The 15,959-nt window shown below is 45.6% G+C and overlaps 1 protein-coding gene across 1 annotated transcript; it reads left to right on the top strand.

Moving 5' to 3' along the window:
- Positions 1-303: 303 nt before the first annotated feature.
- On the top strand, positions 304-15,897 carry grsf1 (G-rich RNA sequence binding factor 1). Its single transcript, XM_041835942.2, has 10 exons — positions 304-708; positions 826-973; positions 2,011-2,166; positions 8,394-8,528; positions 8,983-9,121; positions 11,768-11,895; positions 12,265-12,350; positions 12,484-12,619; positions 15,537-15,602; positions 15,747-15,897. Exons 1-9 carry the CDS (start codon positions 502-504, stop codon positions 15,590-15,592), a joined length of 1,191 nt encoding a protein of 396 aa, XP_041691876.1. The 5' UTR covers positions 304-501; the 3' UTR covers positions 15,593-15,602; positions 15,747-15,897.
- Positions 15,898-15,959: the final 62 nt, after the last annotated feature.

Raw genomic sequence — 15,959 nt, 5'->3', positions numbered from 1 at the left:
TACTGGATGGGCGTGGAAAATGAAACGTAACAAAACAACAAACTAATTAATTGACCAAAACAAATCACATTCAACCTTGCCAATTTCATTTGTATGTATTCTTATTCTTATCCCTGACCTGTTTCTTATTTTTCCTGTTCTGTTTTGAAGTGGACATACAGGGGGACCAGGGACAGTCCCCTATTTTGACCACTAGGTGTCATCTGAGCGCCACTAGAAAATGTTATGAGTCCGCCTAACCACTAGACGGCGATATTTCCATATTCCATAACGCAGCTGGAGAAATACTCATTTTGTTGACTACAATTCACTTTGACCTTTTGACAAACTACTGTCCTTGGCCAGCGTGTGTTTTCTTGCCGTAAAGAGGAGCTTATAGACCCGCACCTTTCAATTTCTTTAAGTGTTGCAATTACTGCGGTGAACGTGGGTTTTGTACTTCTGTCAAACCGGTTCGTCACATTTGAAGTCGGAGCATTGCTCAATAACAGGTTTGATAAGATGTCTGGGAACTGTAGGTCCTTGTTGTTTGCCTTACGTCGCTCTGTGGTGGGGAGACAGGCGTCCAAGAGCCTGCTGTCGCAGAGTAGTGCCGCAGGGACGGAGCGATGTGGCCGTCCGCGGTTCCATCACCACTGGACCGCCGCACTGAAACCCCGGCTTCACAGCCTCTACACGCTGCAGTCCCAACACGGGCTACACTCAGAGGTTGGTGTCTGTGTGCTGCTGCTACTCGTTGTATGAAAATGTATCCTGCTGTCAGTCCATTTTATATGGTAGAAATATAGATATGAATGTCATAACTTAAACCCTGTTGTGCAATAGGCAGAGGCCCCCGTCAAAGATGATGACTACCCACCTCTACCAGACTACAACTCTAACCCAGGGCCGGAGAAGAAGGAGGTTTTTATCATCAGAGCTAAAGGACTTCCGTGGTCCTGTACCACTGACGATCTCATGCAGTTCTTCTCTGGTAAGCCCTCCGGACAGCTCTGTTCAGAACATGCTCATAAAACTGAAGGGGCCGGTTTCCCAGATACAGATTAAGCCTAGTCGAGATTCTCCGTTGAGCATGTTTTTTAACTCCAGAACTAGGCTTAATCTGTGTCCGGGAAACCGGCCCGAAGGAATCGCGTCATTATTGTAGAAAAGACGGAGACGTGCCAGCTTGTTAAGGTTTCAGACTGTCAGACCACGGTTGTTGCTGCTTCCTTGCAGAGGACTCCTATTACCCAGAAACCACAGGGAAAGAGCAGTTGTTACCAGAGCCTCTTACTATGTGGTCTATCATGGCTTCATGTCATTTCCTTTGTTGAGTAAAGCTCCTGACTGTTATCCTCTGTTTCCCCCACCGTGTCCTCCCAGAGTGCTGGCCTGCTGTTATCCTCTGTTTCCCCCACCGTGTCCTCCCAGAGTGCTGGCCTGCTGTTATCCTCTGTTTCCCCCCACCGTGTCCTCCCAGAGTGCTGGCCTGCTGTTATCCTCTGTTTCCCCCACCGTGTCCTCCCAGAGTGCTGGCCTGCTGTTATCCTCTGTTTCCCCCACCGTGTCCTCCCAGAGTGCTGGCCTGCTGTTGTCCTCTGTTTCCCCCACCGTGTCCTCCCAGAGTGCTGGCCTGCTGTTATCCTCTGTTTCCCCCACCGTGTCCTCCCAGAGTGCTGGCCTGCTGTTATCCTCTGTTTCCCCACCGTGTCCTCCCAGAGTGCTGGCCTGCTGTTGTCCTCTGTTTCCCCCACCGTGTCCCTCCCAGAGTGCTGGCCTGCTGTTGTCCTCTGTTTCCCCCACCGTGTCCTCCCAGAGTGCTGGCCTGCTGTTGTCCTCTGTTTCCCCCACCGTGTCCTCCCAGAGTGCTGGCCTGCTGTTGTCCTAATGTCATTGCTTCACATGAGAGATTCATCTTTCATTTTATCCCCAATTTTCCTATAAAAAAATGACGGTAGTAAATGTTAGAAATGTCTACACTTAAGATTGTAGTGGGCTTAATAGGTACGTTTACTTCTCACTGTCCAGAGTGCCGTGTGCGTGACGGTGTGAAGGGGATCCACCTGACGGTGAACCGGGACGGGAAGCCCAACGGCCAGGCCTTTATAGAGCTGGAGCATGAAGAGGACGTCTGCAAGGCCCTGGAGAAACACAGACAGTACCTGGGACCGCGCTATATAGAAGGTACTATAGACAGACAGGACCTGGGACCAGGCTATATAGAAGGTACTATAGACAGACAGGACCTGGGACCAGGCTATATAGAAGGTACTATAGACAGACAGGACCTGGGACCTGGGACCAGGCTATATAGAAGGTACTATAGACAGACAGGACCTGGGACCAGGCTATATAGAAGGTACTATAGACAGACAGGACCTGGGACCAGGCTATATAGAAGGTACTATAGACAGACAGGACCTGGGACCAGGCTATATAGAAGGTACTATAGACAGACAGGACCTGGGACCAGGCTATATAGAAGGTACTATAGACAGACAGGACCTGGGACCAGGCTATATAGAAGGTACTATAGACAGACAGGACCTGGGACCAGGCTATATGAAGGTACTATAGACAGACAGGACCTGGGACCAGGCTATATAGAAGGTACTATAGACAGACAGGACCTGGGACCAGGCTATATAGAAGGTACTATAGACAGACAGGACCTGGGACCTGGGACCGCGCTATATAGAAGGTACTATAGACAGACAGGACCTGGGACCAGGCTATATAGAAGGTACTATAGACAGACAGGACCTGGGACCAGGCTATATAGAAGGTACTATAGACAGACAGGACCTGGGACCACGCTATATAGAAGGTACTATAGACAGACAGGACCTGGGACCAGGCTATATAGAAGGTACTATAGACAGACAGGACCTGGGACCAGGCTATATAGAAGGTACTATAGACAGACAGGACCTGGGACCAGGCTATATAGAAGGTACTATAGACAGACAGGACCTGGGACCAGGCTATATAGAAGGTACTATAGACAGACAGGACCTGGGACCAGGCTATATAGAAGGTACTATAGACAGACAGGACCTGGGACCAGGCTATATAGAAGGTACTATAGACAGACAGGACCTGGGACCAGGCTATATAGAAGGTACTATAGACAGACAGGACCTGGGACCAGGCTATAGAAGGTACTATAGACAGACAGTACCTGGGACCAGGCTATATAGAAGGTACTATAGACAGACAGTACCTGGGACCAGGCTATATAGAAGGTACTATAGACAGACAGGACCTGGGACCAGGCTATATAGAAGGTACTATAGACAGACAGGACCTGGGACCAGGCTATATAGAAGGTACTATAGACAGACAGGACCTGGGACCAGGCTATATAGAAGGTACTATAGACAGACAGGACCTGGGACCAGGCTATATAGAAGGTACTATAGACAGACAGGACCTGGGACCAGGCTATATAGAAGGTACTATAGACAGACAGGACCTGGGACCAGGCTATATAGAAGGTACTATAGACAGACAGGACCTGGGACCAGGCTATATAGAAGGTACTATAGACAGACAGGACCTGGGACCAGGCTATATAGAAGGTACTATAGACAGACAGGACCTGGGACCAGGCTATATAGAAGGTACTATAGACAGACAGGACCTGGGACCAGGCTATATAGAAGGTACTATAGACAGACAGGACCTGGGACCAGGGACCACGCTATATAGAAGGTACTATAGACAGACAGGACCTGGGACCAGGCTATATAGAAGGTACTATAGACAGACAGTACCTGGGACCACGCTATATAGAAGGTACTATAGACAGACAGGACCTGGGACCAGGCTATATAGAAGGTACTATAGACAGACAGGACCTGGGACCAGGCTATATAGAAGGTACTATAGACAGACAGGACCTGGGACCAGGCTATATAGAAGGTACTATAGACAGACAGGACCTGGGACCAGGCTATATAGAAGGTACTATAGACAGACAGGACCTGGGACCAGGCTATATAGAAGGTACTATAGACAGACAGGACCTGGGACCAGGCTATATAGAAGGTACTATAGACAGACAGGACCTGGGACCAGGCTATATAGAAGGTACTATAGACAGACAGGACCTGGGACCAGGCTATATAGAAGGTACTATAGACAGACAGGACCTGGGACCAGGCTATATAGAAGGTACTATAGACAGACAGGACCTGGGACCAGGCTATATAGAAGGTACTATAGACAGACAGGACCTGGGACCAGGCTATAGAAGGTACTATAGACAGACAGGACCTGGGACCAGGCTATATAGAAGGTACTATAGACAGACAGGACCTGGGACCAGGCTATATAGAAGGTACTATAGACAGACAGTACCTGGGACCAGGCTATATAGAAGGTACTATAGACAGACAGGACCTGGGACCAGGCTATATAGAAGGTACTATAGACAGACAGGACCTGGGACCAGGCTATATAGAAGGTACTATAGACAGACAGTACCTGGGACCAGGCTATATAGAAGGTACTATAGACAGACAGGACCTGGGACCTGGGACCAGGCTATATAGAAGGTACTATAGACAGACAGGACCTGGGACCAGGCTATATAGAAGGTACTATAGACAGACAGGACCTGGGACCAGGCTATATAGAAGGTACTATAGACAGACAGGACCTGGGACCAGGCTATATAGAAGGTACTATAGACAGACAGGACCTGGGACCAGGCTATATAGAAGGTACTATAGACAGACAGGACCTGGGACCAGGCTATATAGAAGGTACTATAGACAGACAGGACCTGGGACCAGGCTATATAGAAGGTACTATAGACAGACAGGACCTGGGACCAGGCTATATAGAAGGTACTATAGACAGACAGGACCTGGGACCAGGCTATATAGAAGGTACTATAGACAGACAGGACCTGGGACCAGGCTATATAGAAGGTACTATAGACAGACAGGACCTGGGACCAGGCTATATAGAAGGTACTATAGACAGACAGGACCTGGGACCAGGCTATATAGAAGGTACTATAGACAGACAGGACCTGGGACCAGGCTATATAGAAGGTACTATAGACAGACAGGACCTGGGACCAGGCTATATAGAAGGTACTATAGACAGACAGGACCTGGGACCACGCTATATAGAAGGTACTATAGACAGACAGGACCTGGGACCAGGCTATATAGAAGGTACTATAGACAGACAGGACCTGGGACCAGGGACCACGCTATATAGAAGGTACTATAGACAGACAGGACCTGGGACCAGGCTATATAGAAGGTACTATAGACAGACAGGACCTGGGACCAGGCTATATAGAAGGTACTATAGACAGACAGGACCTGGGACCAGGCTATATAGAAGGTACTATAGACAGACAGGACCTGGGACCAGGCTATATAGAAGGTACTATAGACAGACAGGACCTGGGACCACGCTATATAGAAGGTACTATAGACAGACAGGACCTGGGACCAGGCTATATAGAAGGTACTATAGACAGACAGGACCTGGGACCAGGCTATATAGAAGGTACTATAGACAGACAGGACCTGGGACCACGCTATATAGAAGGTACTATAGACAGACAGGACCTGGGACCAGGCTATATAGAAGGTACTATAGACAGACAGGACCTGGGACCAGGCTATATAGAAGGTACTATAGACAGACAGGACCTGGGACCAGGCTATATAGAAGGTACTATAGACAGACAGGACCTGGGACCAGGCTATATAGAAGGTACTATAGACAGACAGGACCTGGGACCAGGCTATATAGAAGGTACTATAGACAGACAGTACCTGGGACCAGGCTATAAGAAGGTACTATAGACAGACAGGACCTGGGACCAGGCTATATAGAAGGTACTATAGACAGACAGGACCTGGGACCACGCTATATAGAAGGTACTATAGACAGACAGGACCTGGGACCAGGCTATATAGAAGGTACTATAGACAGACAGGACCTGGGACCAGGCTATATAGAAGGTACTATAGACAGACAGGACCTGGGACCAGGCTATATAGAAGGTACTATAGACAGACAGGACCTGGGACCAGGCTATATAGAAGGTACTATAGACAGACAGGACCTGGGACCAGGCTATATAGAAGGTACTATAGACAGACAGGACCTGGGACCAGGCTATATAGAAGGTACTATAGACAGACAGGACCTGGGACCAGGCTATATAGAAGGTACTATAGACAGACAGGACCTGGGACCACGCTATATAGAAGGTACTATAGACAGACAGGACCTGGGACCAGGCTATATAGAAGGTACTATAGACAGACAGGACCTGGGACCAGGCTATATAGAAGGTACTATAGACAGACAGGACCTGGGACCAGGCTATATAGAAGGTACTATAGACAGACAGTACCTGGGACCAGGCTATATAGAAGGTACTATAGACAGACAGGACCTGGGACCAGGCTATATAGAAGGTACTATAGACAGACAGGACCTGGGACCAGGCTATATAGAAGGTACTATAGACAGACAGTACCTGGGACCAGGCTATATAGAAGGTACTATAGACAGACAGGACCTGGGACCTGGGACCAGGCTATATAGAAGGTACTATAGACAGACAGGACCTGGGACCAGGCTATATAGAAGGTACTATAGACAGACAGGACCTGGGACCAGGCTATATAGAAGGTACTATAGACAGACAGGACCTGGGACCAGGCTATATAGAAGGTACTATAGACAGACAGGACCTGGGACCAGGCTATATAGAAGGTACTATAGACAGACAGGACCTGGGACCAGGCTATATAGAAGGTACTATAGACAGACAGGACCTGGGACCAGGCTATATAGAAGGTACTATAGACAGACAGGACCTGGGACCAGGCTATATAGAAGGTACTATAGACAGACAGGACCTGGGACCAGGCTATATAGAAGGTACTATAGACAGACAGGACCTGGGACCAGGCTATAGAAGGTACTATAGACAGACAGGACCTGGGACCAGGCTATATAGAAGGTACTATAGACAGACAGGACCTGGGACCAGGCTATATAGAAGGTACTATAGACAGACAGGACCTGGGACCAGGCTATATAGAAGGTACTATAGACAGACAGTACCTGGGACCAGGCTATATAGAAGGTACTATAGACAGACAGGACCTGGGACCTGGGACCAGGCTATATAGAAGGTACTATAGACAGACAGGACCTGGGACCAGGCTATATAGAAGGTACTATAGACAGACAGGACCTGGGACCAGGCTATATAGAAGGTACTATAGACAGACAGGACCTGGGACCAGGCTATATAGAAGGTACTATAGACAGACAGGACCTGGGACCAGGCTATATAGAAGGTACTATAGACAGACAGGACCTGGGACCAGGCTATATAGAAGGTACTATAGACAGACAGGACCTGGGACCAGGCTATATAGAAGGTACTATAGACAGACAGGACCTGGGACCACGCTATATAGAAGGTACTATAGACAGACAGGACCTGGGTCCAGGCTATATAGAAGGTACTATAGACAGACAGGACCTGGGACCAGGCTATATAGAAGGTACTATAGACAGACAGGACCTGGGACCACGCTATATAGAAGGTACTATAGACAGACAGGACCTGGGACCAGGCTATATAGAAGGTACTATAGACAGACAGGACCTGGGACCAGGCTATATAGAAGGTACTATAGACAGACAGGACCTGGGACCAGGCTATATAGAAGGTACTATAGACAGACAGGACCTGGGACCAGGCTATATAGAAGGTACTATAGACAGACAGGACCTGGGACCAGGCTATATAGAAGGTACTATAGACAGACAGGACCTGGGACCAGGCTATATAGAAGGTACTATAGACAGACAGGACCTGGGACCACGCTATATAGAAGGTACTATAGACAGACAGGACCTGGGACCAGGCTATATAGAAGGTACTATAGACAGACAGGACCTGGGACCACGCTATATAGAAGGTACTATAGACAGACAGGACCTGGGTCCAGGCTATATAGAAGGTACTATAGACAGACAGGACCTGGGACCAGGCTATATAGAAGGTACTATAGACAGACAGGACCTGGGACCAGGCTATATAGAAGGTACTATAGACAGACAGGACCTGGGACCAGGCTATATAGAAGGTACTATAGACAGACAGGACCTGGGACCTGGGACCAGGCTATATAGAAGGTACTATAGACAGACAGGACCTGGGACCAGGCTATATAGAAGGTACTATAGACAGACAGGACCTGGGACCAGGCTATATAGAAGGTACTATAGACAGACAGGACCTGGGACCAGGCTATATAGAAGGTACTATAGACAGACAGGACCTGGGACCAGGCTATATAGAAGGTACTATATATATATAATATATATATATTTGTCTTCTTCTCCTGCAGTGTTTGAGGTGACCAACAGCGATGCCGAGGCCATCTTGAAAAAGTCAGTTCAGCTCCCAGCCAGAGACGGAGTGGTGCGGATCAGAGGTCTCCCCTACAGCTGCACCGAGACTGACGTCCTGCTCTTCTTCTCTGGTAGGACACCGTTAACAACAGGCCTAGTTAAAACACTCTACCTTAACAGATTTGGTTGTTGTGTTATGCCCTTCCTGGTCGGGTTTCATACTGTAAGGGATGTAGCCAACTCTTCTTGTAGGGCATGTCAATCATAAAATAGTTGGTTTCAGCACATCAAATCATATTTTATTTTTAACATACACATATTTAGTAGATGTTATTGCAGGTGTAGCGAAATGCTTGTGTTCCTAGCTCCAACAGTGCAGTAGTATCTAACAATACACAACAATACACAACAATACACAACAATACACAACAATACACAACAATACACAACAATACACAACAATACACAACAATACACAACAATACACACATCTAAAAGTATGGAATTAATACAGTATGGAACCAGGGGGATGAACCAACCAATCATGTCCCAGGTTCTGAAGCTGCTCCTTCTGTCTCCTTTCAGGCCTGGATGTGGTGGAGGACGGGGTCACTCTAGTAACGGACCACAGAGGGAGGAACTCCGGGGAGGCCTATGTTCAGTTCCTAACCCAGGAGCAGGCTGACAAGGCCCTGACCAGAGACAGAGAAGTCATCGGAAACAGGTAGGAACACTCATCACTTTAACCCCCTGGAGTTGATTTCTGCTGAAATCTAATTAGCATAATACAAAAAAAATCCCCATTAAAATATTTCCAGTTTAAGCTAGAGATACACTACATGACCAAAAGTATGTGGACACCTGCACGTCGAACATCTCATTCCAAAATCCTGGACATTAATATGGAGTTGGTCCCCCCTTTGCTGCTATGACAGCCTCCACTCTTCTGGGAAGGCTTTCCACTAGATGTTGGAACATTGCTGCGGGGACTTGCTTCCATTCAGCCACAAGAGCATTAGTGAGGTCGGGCACTGATGTTGGGCGACTAGGCCTGGCTCGCAGTCGGCGTTCCAATTCATCCCAAAGGTGTCTAATGGGGTCGAGGTCAGGGCTCGTTGCAGGCCAGTCAAGTTCTTCCACACCGATCTTGACAAAGCATTTCTGTATGGACCTCGCTTTGTGCACGGGGCATTCCCATGTTGAAACAGAAAAGGGCCTTCCCCAAACTGTTGCCACAAAGTTGGAAGCACAGAATCGTCTAGAATGTACAGTTGAAGTCGGAAGTTTACATACACCTTAGCCAAATACATTTAAACTCAGTTTTTCACAATTCCTGACATTTAATCCTAGTAAAAATTCCCTGTCTTAGGTCAGTTAGGATCACCACTTTATTTTAAGAATGTGAAATGTCAGAATAATAGTAGAGCGAATGATTTATTTCAGTTATTTTTTTACTTTTTTTAGGGGTAGATCAGCTTTAATATTGCAGATAGATTGTAACTTCCATCAATGTAATTGTCTGCATCACTTCCAATCCCCCATATGTTTTTTTTCTTCTCGCAAATATATATATATATATATATATATATATATATATATACATATATATACATGTACATTTCCTTTAAAATATATATATTTCCCTTTATTACTTTCCAACCCCACCATCCCTTCCCTAATTGGAGTAAACTAGTGAACAACAATGCTTAGGCCTCTACTTCCAGCTTATACATACTATATACATTTTATGGACACAGTCAATTTTACAATAATTCTATTTTGTTTGTTTTTACTCCTGAACTTCCTCTACCCTCAACCTCTCCGATCATTTTCATGATGTCCATCCGGTTCTATATGCCATATCTTTCTAACTGTGCTCTTTCACAAAAGCTCTCAACCTATAACCTATATACTTATTATGGACACAGTATGTTTTACATTAGTTATCTAGTTGTTATTAGTTGTTGTTATTAGTCCCATCCTTCAGCTCTATTCAACACCTCCCATCTATACAATAAGTTGGGTGAATTTTGGCCCATTCCTCCTGACAGAGCTGGTGTAACTGAGTCAGGTTTGTAGGCCTCCTGGCTCGCACACGCTTTTTCAGTTCTGCCCACAAATGTTCTATAGGATTGAGGTCAGGGCTTTGTGATGGCCACTCCAATACCTTGACTTTGTTGTCCTTAAGCCATTTTGCCACAACTTTGGAAGTATGCTTGAAGTCATTGTCGATTTGGAAGACCCATTTGCGACCAAGCTTTAACTTCCTGACTGATGTTTCAACATGGGAATGCCCCCCTGCACAAAGCGAGGTCCATACAGAAATGGTTTGTCGAGATCGGTGTGGAAGAACTTGACGGTATTGGAGTGGCCATCACAAAGCCCTGACCATAATCCTATAGAACATTTGTGGGCAGAACTGAAAAAGCGTGTGCGAGCAAGGAGGCCTACAAACCTGACTCAGTTACACCAGCTCTGTCAGGAGGAATGGGCCAAAATTCACCCAATTTATTGTGGGAAGCTTGTGGAAGGCTACCCGAAACGTTTGACCCAAGTTAAACAATTTAAAGGCAATGCTACCAAATACTAATTGTGTGTATGTAAACTTCTGACCCACTGGGAATGTGATGAAAGAAATAAAAGCTGAAATAAATCATTCTCTCTACTATTATTCTGACATTTCACATTCTTAAAATAAAGTGGTGATCCTAACTGACCTAAGAAAGGGAATTTTTACTAGGATTAAATGTCAGGAATTGTGAAAAACTGAGTTTAAATGTATTTGGCTAAGGTGTATGTAAACTTCCGACTTCAACTGTATATATTTTTTGTTGTTGTGATTTTTACCCCCTTCTCTCCCCAATTTCGTAATTAGGATCTAACTAACCCTCTCATCCCTGCAACTCCCCATCAGTCTCGGGAGGCAAAGGTCAAGTCACGCGTCCTCCGAAACACGACCTGCCAAACCGCGCTTCTTAACACCCGCTCGCTTAACCCGGAAGCCAGCTGCACCAATGTGTCGGAGGAAACACCGTTCAACTGACGCCCTCGGGAGGCCCATCAAATATTTTTTGATACTTCAAGGGGTCTTAAAATTCCAAATCAAATAGTTAAATGATCCTTGGTATGACCTTCTTAAAACAATTCCATTTGTTAGCTTAATATAACCCCCCACTCTACAGGGCTTAGACTGTAGAAGGTTAAGAACTCAGAACATTCAACAGCTTTCAATGGATTCCATTTGCTTATCAATAAATCCACGTTTCAGTTCAGTGCTGCCACTAGACTCTTTAGCAACGGATCCTCCGACCTTGACCTTTACCCATGATCATGTCTTGACCGTGTCCTGACCATGTGACCGTGTCACCAGGTACATCGAGGTGTTCCCCAGTAGGAGGAGTGAGGTTGGAGGTCGGAAGAAGACAGAGTCTGTTGAGGAGGGCAGAGACTCCAGACGGAGTCAACCAGACAGACCTGCAGCACAGCCCCCCAGACATGGTGAGACAGACAGACAGACAGGCAGACAGACCTGCAGCACAGCCCCCCAGACATGGTGAGACAGACAGACAGACAGACAGACAGACCTGCAGCACAGCCCCCCAGACATGGTGAGACAGACAGACAGACAGACAGACAGACAGGCCTGCAGCACAGCCCCCCAGACATGGTCAGACAGACAGACAGACAGACAGACAGACCTGCAGCACAGCCCCCCAGACATGGAGAGACAGACAGACATCACAGCCCCCCCCAGACATGGAGAGACCCACTGTTTTCTTAAAATGTATAGTGTCATGTCGTTTATCATTGATTGGACTGGAGGGGTAGATGTATAGATGGATGTTCCATGGTTGTTGTTTGTTTCAGGGTCTCGTCAGGTATCTTCTATGTCCGAACACTTTGTTCACATGAGAGGACTGCCCTTCCAAGCCACAGGAGATGACATCGTTCAGGTATTATTAGCATGGTTTCCACTACCGGGCTGTCTCAGAGCGAGACCGGGCTTAACTAGCATCAGAGAAGTTTGAACAAACGATGCCTTTCTGTAACACTCGAGATTCAGAACTTTGATCAGTGTTCTGTCAGTTCTTCTCTCCTCTAGCGCTGTCTAGGATTCTGGTCGAGTTCGGTCCAGACGGGAGGGCCAGCGGAGAGGCTGATGTGTACTTCACGTCACACCAAGACGCCGTCTCAGCCATGACCCGGGACAAGGCACACATGCGTACGTCTGTCTATATATATGACTGATTGTCTATACTCTATACAGTGGATTCTGAAAGTATTCAGACCCCTTTACTTTTTCCACATTCTGTTACGTTACAGCCTTATTCTAAAATGGATTAAAGGAATAAAAATCCTCATCAATCTACACACAATACCCCATAATGACAAAGCGAAAACTGGTTTTAAGACATTTTAGCAAATGTTTTCAAAATAAAAAAAAACATAAATCCCTTATTTACATAAGTATTCAGACCCTTTGCTATGAGACTCGAAATTGAGCTCAGGTGCATCCTGTTTCCATTGATCATCCTTGAGATGTTTCTACAACTTGATTGGAGTCCAAATGTGGTAAATTCAATTGATTGGACATGATTTGGAAAGGCACACCTGTCTATATAAGGTCCCACAGTTGACAGTGCATATCAGAGCAAAAACCAAGCCATGAGGTCGAAGGAATTGTTCGTAGAGCTCCGAGACAGGATTGTGTCAAGGCACAGATCTGGAGAAGGGTACCAAAACATTTCTGCAGCATTGAAGGTCCCCAAGAACACAGTGGCCTCCATCATTCTTAGTGGTTCCAAACATCTTCCATTTAAGACTCTTCCTAGAGCTGGCCGCCCGGCCAAACTGAGCAATCGGGGGAGAAGGGACTGGGTCAGGGAGGTGACCAAGAACCCGATGGTCACTCTGACAGAGCTCCAGAGTTCCTATGTGGAGATGGGAGAACCTTCCAGAAGGACAACCATCTCTGCAGCACTCCACCAATCAGGCCTTTATGGTAGAGTGGCCAGACAGAAGCCACTCCTCAGTAAAAGGCACATGACAGCCCGCTTGGAGTTTGCCAAAGGGCACCTAAAGACTCACAGACCATGAGAAACAAGATTCTCTGGTCTGATGAAACCAAGATTGAACTCTTTGGCCGAATACCAAGCTTCATGTCTGGAGGAAACCTGGCACCATCCCTACGGTGAAGCATGGTGGTGGTTCCAACAGGACAACAACCCTAAGCACAGAGCCAAGACAAGCAGGAGTGGCTTCGGGACAAGTCTCTGAATGTCCTTGAGTGGCCCAGCCAGAGCCCAGACTTGAACCCGGTCGAACATCTCTAGAGAGACCTGAAAATATCTGTGCAGTGACGCTCCCCATCCAACCTGACAGAGCTTGAGAGGATCTGCAGAGAAGAATGGGAGAAACTCCCCAAATACAGATGTGCCAAGCTTGTAGCGTCATACCCAAGAAGAATCAATGCTGTAATCGCTGCCAAAGGTGCTTCAACAAAGTACTGAGTAAAGGGTCAGAATACTTATGTAAATGTTATATTTCAGTTTTTATTTGCAATACATTTACAAACATTTCTAAAAACCTGTTTTTGCGTTGTCATTATGGGGTATTGTGTGTAGATTAAGGGGGGAAAAAATAATTTTATCCATTTTAGAATAAGGCTGTAACGTAACAAAATGTGGAAAAAGTCAAGGGGTCTGAAAACCTTCTGAATGCACTGTATAATGCTGTATACTCCTAGAAGCAGAATGTCACCCTGAACTAGGGTGACCACATGTCCTGGATAATTGCGGAACAGTCCCCCATTTTCGCCCCTTTGTCTGATATTCTGAGCAGGGTCATATCGTCAACCAATCACATTTGTCAAATCCTTTCGGGCTAAACTTGCAGAGGTCAGTGGGTAAACTAGCTACTTACAAAAAGCTTGCTTCTAACGAAAAGCTACAGGAGTAACTAAACAGCCGTATTAGACTGAAAGATAATTTTGTCAAATTTGTGAGGCTCTTTATGCTCATTAGTTGCTCATTCAACATATTTGAACTGTTTTACGTTCACTGACAACAACCAGAAATATTTCCGTGGCCATATATTCCCAGATTTTCATAAAAATGTGGTCTATGATTTCTGCATCACCAGATGTTGTGTGAGCTCAGCAAAAGAGGAGTGTACCTGCGGTTCCATTATCTAAAGGTTGGCTTCATTAAAGAGCCACTGAACAAACCGATGGGCACCTCTTCCTTTTCTGTTGCTCATTAGGAAAACTAGATTTCTGTCTTGGAGGTGTGTTTCCTGACCAATTCCGCGTTTGGTTAATGATGTTTGTCCCCCCATGAGATACTGTAGACGCGGAAGCCTATTTCACTTCCTCAAAATCCCCAGAATGAATCTAAGATAACTCAAGAAATCTGTAATATATGTTGACGTTTTTTTTGCAGAGGATGTTTGAGTTGTTTTACATCTAAAGGTGTTTGGCGCAGTATTTTTTCAAGTTAAAAAAATAAATAGCTGAGCAGGTCTGTCTCACTGTCTATGCTAGTGGATAGAGAGCAATCGCCACAGCTGTTCACCCCATGTTAGTGGGCAAATGGACATCGTCAAATCAAAACCCAACCTCCGTTGTGGCGCATGGATGTTCCAAACTCCGTTTTAGACAAGACTGATTTATGACCAAAATTAACCTATTTACGCTTTAGTCAAGTTTGACACTAGAATAAATATTTGAGATATGAGATGCTGTAGATGCCATTTTCAAAGGGATGAATTGCTTTTTAAAGGCAGTCACTCTTTAAAGTCCCGTAGATCACTTCATTATTCCAAAGCTCTACTACACAAGCTTCCAACCTACCTAACTCTGTTAAAGTATAACAACATGAGTTACAAACCCCGTTCACAGGGTGAACTACCTGCGAGGGCAGTTTAGGAGTCTAATGTTGAATTTGTTAAATGAGAATTGCTTTTGTTTTGATTAAAATGTAAAAAAATATATATTGTGGTGTTGAATTTGTAGTTAAAACAAACAAATTAACCTGTAGTAATTATTTTGTATTCATGTAGGCTAAATCATCCTGTTGTCCCGCATTTGGGTATTTCAAACGTGGTCACCCTACCCTGAACCCGTTTCTTTTTCTGTGCAGAAGAGAGATACATAGAGTTGTTCCTGAATTCAACATCAACTGACGAGGGGGAATGAAGTTTGCCAGGTTGGTCTGAATAAGAAATGTCAGTTCTAGGTTTCTATTTAGGTATTCCTAGATTGAACATCAAATATTGTGATATATGAAACAGCACTGGATAATATTGGCTTTTACTGATTTAGGCTCCGACTCTTGTGATTCTGTCTGCAGGGGGATTCCTACCGGCGGGCTGTCCTCTCCAAAACTAGATGATCAGTGTAGTGTGGTGAAAATCCCCATGAACTGGATGAGTCAACATTTGTAAGGGTGTGGAAATTAGCAAACAATTATGTTAAATATAATAATAAACTACATTCATCTATCTTGACTTCATTATGTGAAGAAATGCAACATTCCCTGTAGGATCTGGAGCATCTGGTCATG

Source organism: Coregonus clupeaformis, unplaced genomic scaffold, assembly GCF_020615455.1.
Source record: "Coregonus clupeaformis isolate EN_2021a unplaced genomic scaffold, ASM2061545v1 scaf0002, whole genome shotgun sequence".
Taxonomy (NCBI): Eukaryota; Metazoa; Chordata; class Actinopteri; order Salmoniformes; family Salmonidae; genus Coregonus; species Coregonus clupeaformis.
This window is presented reverse-complemented; position numbering and strand designations above follow the sequence as displayed.

Excerpts from the sequence above, each read along its gene's own strand:
- grsf1 (XM_041835942.2), top strand. The coding sequence starts at position 502 with ATGTCTGGGAACTGTAGGTCCTTGTTGTTTGCCTTACGTCGCTCTGTG. Across the intron at positions 11,896-12,264 it reads AGCACAGCCCCCCAGACATG|GGTCTCGTCAGGTATCTTCT; the intron begins GTGAGACAGACA and ends TGTTTGTTTCAG. Across the intron at positions 12,351-12,483 it reads CAGGAGATGACATCGTTCAG|TTCTTCTCTCCTCTAGCGCT; the intron begins GTATTATTAGCA and ends GTGTTCTGTCAG.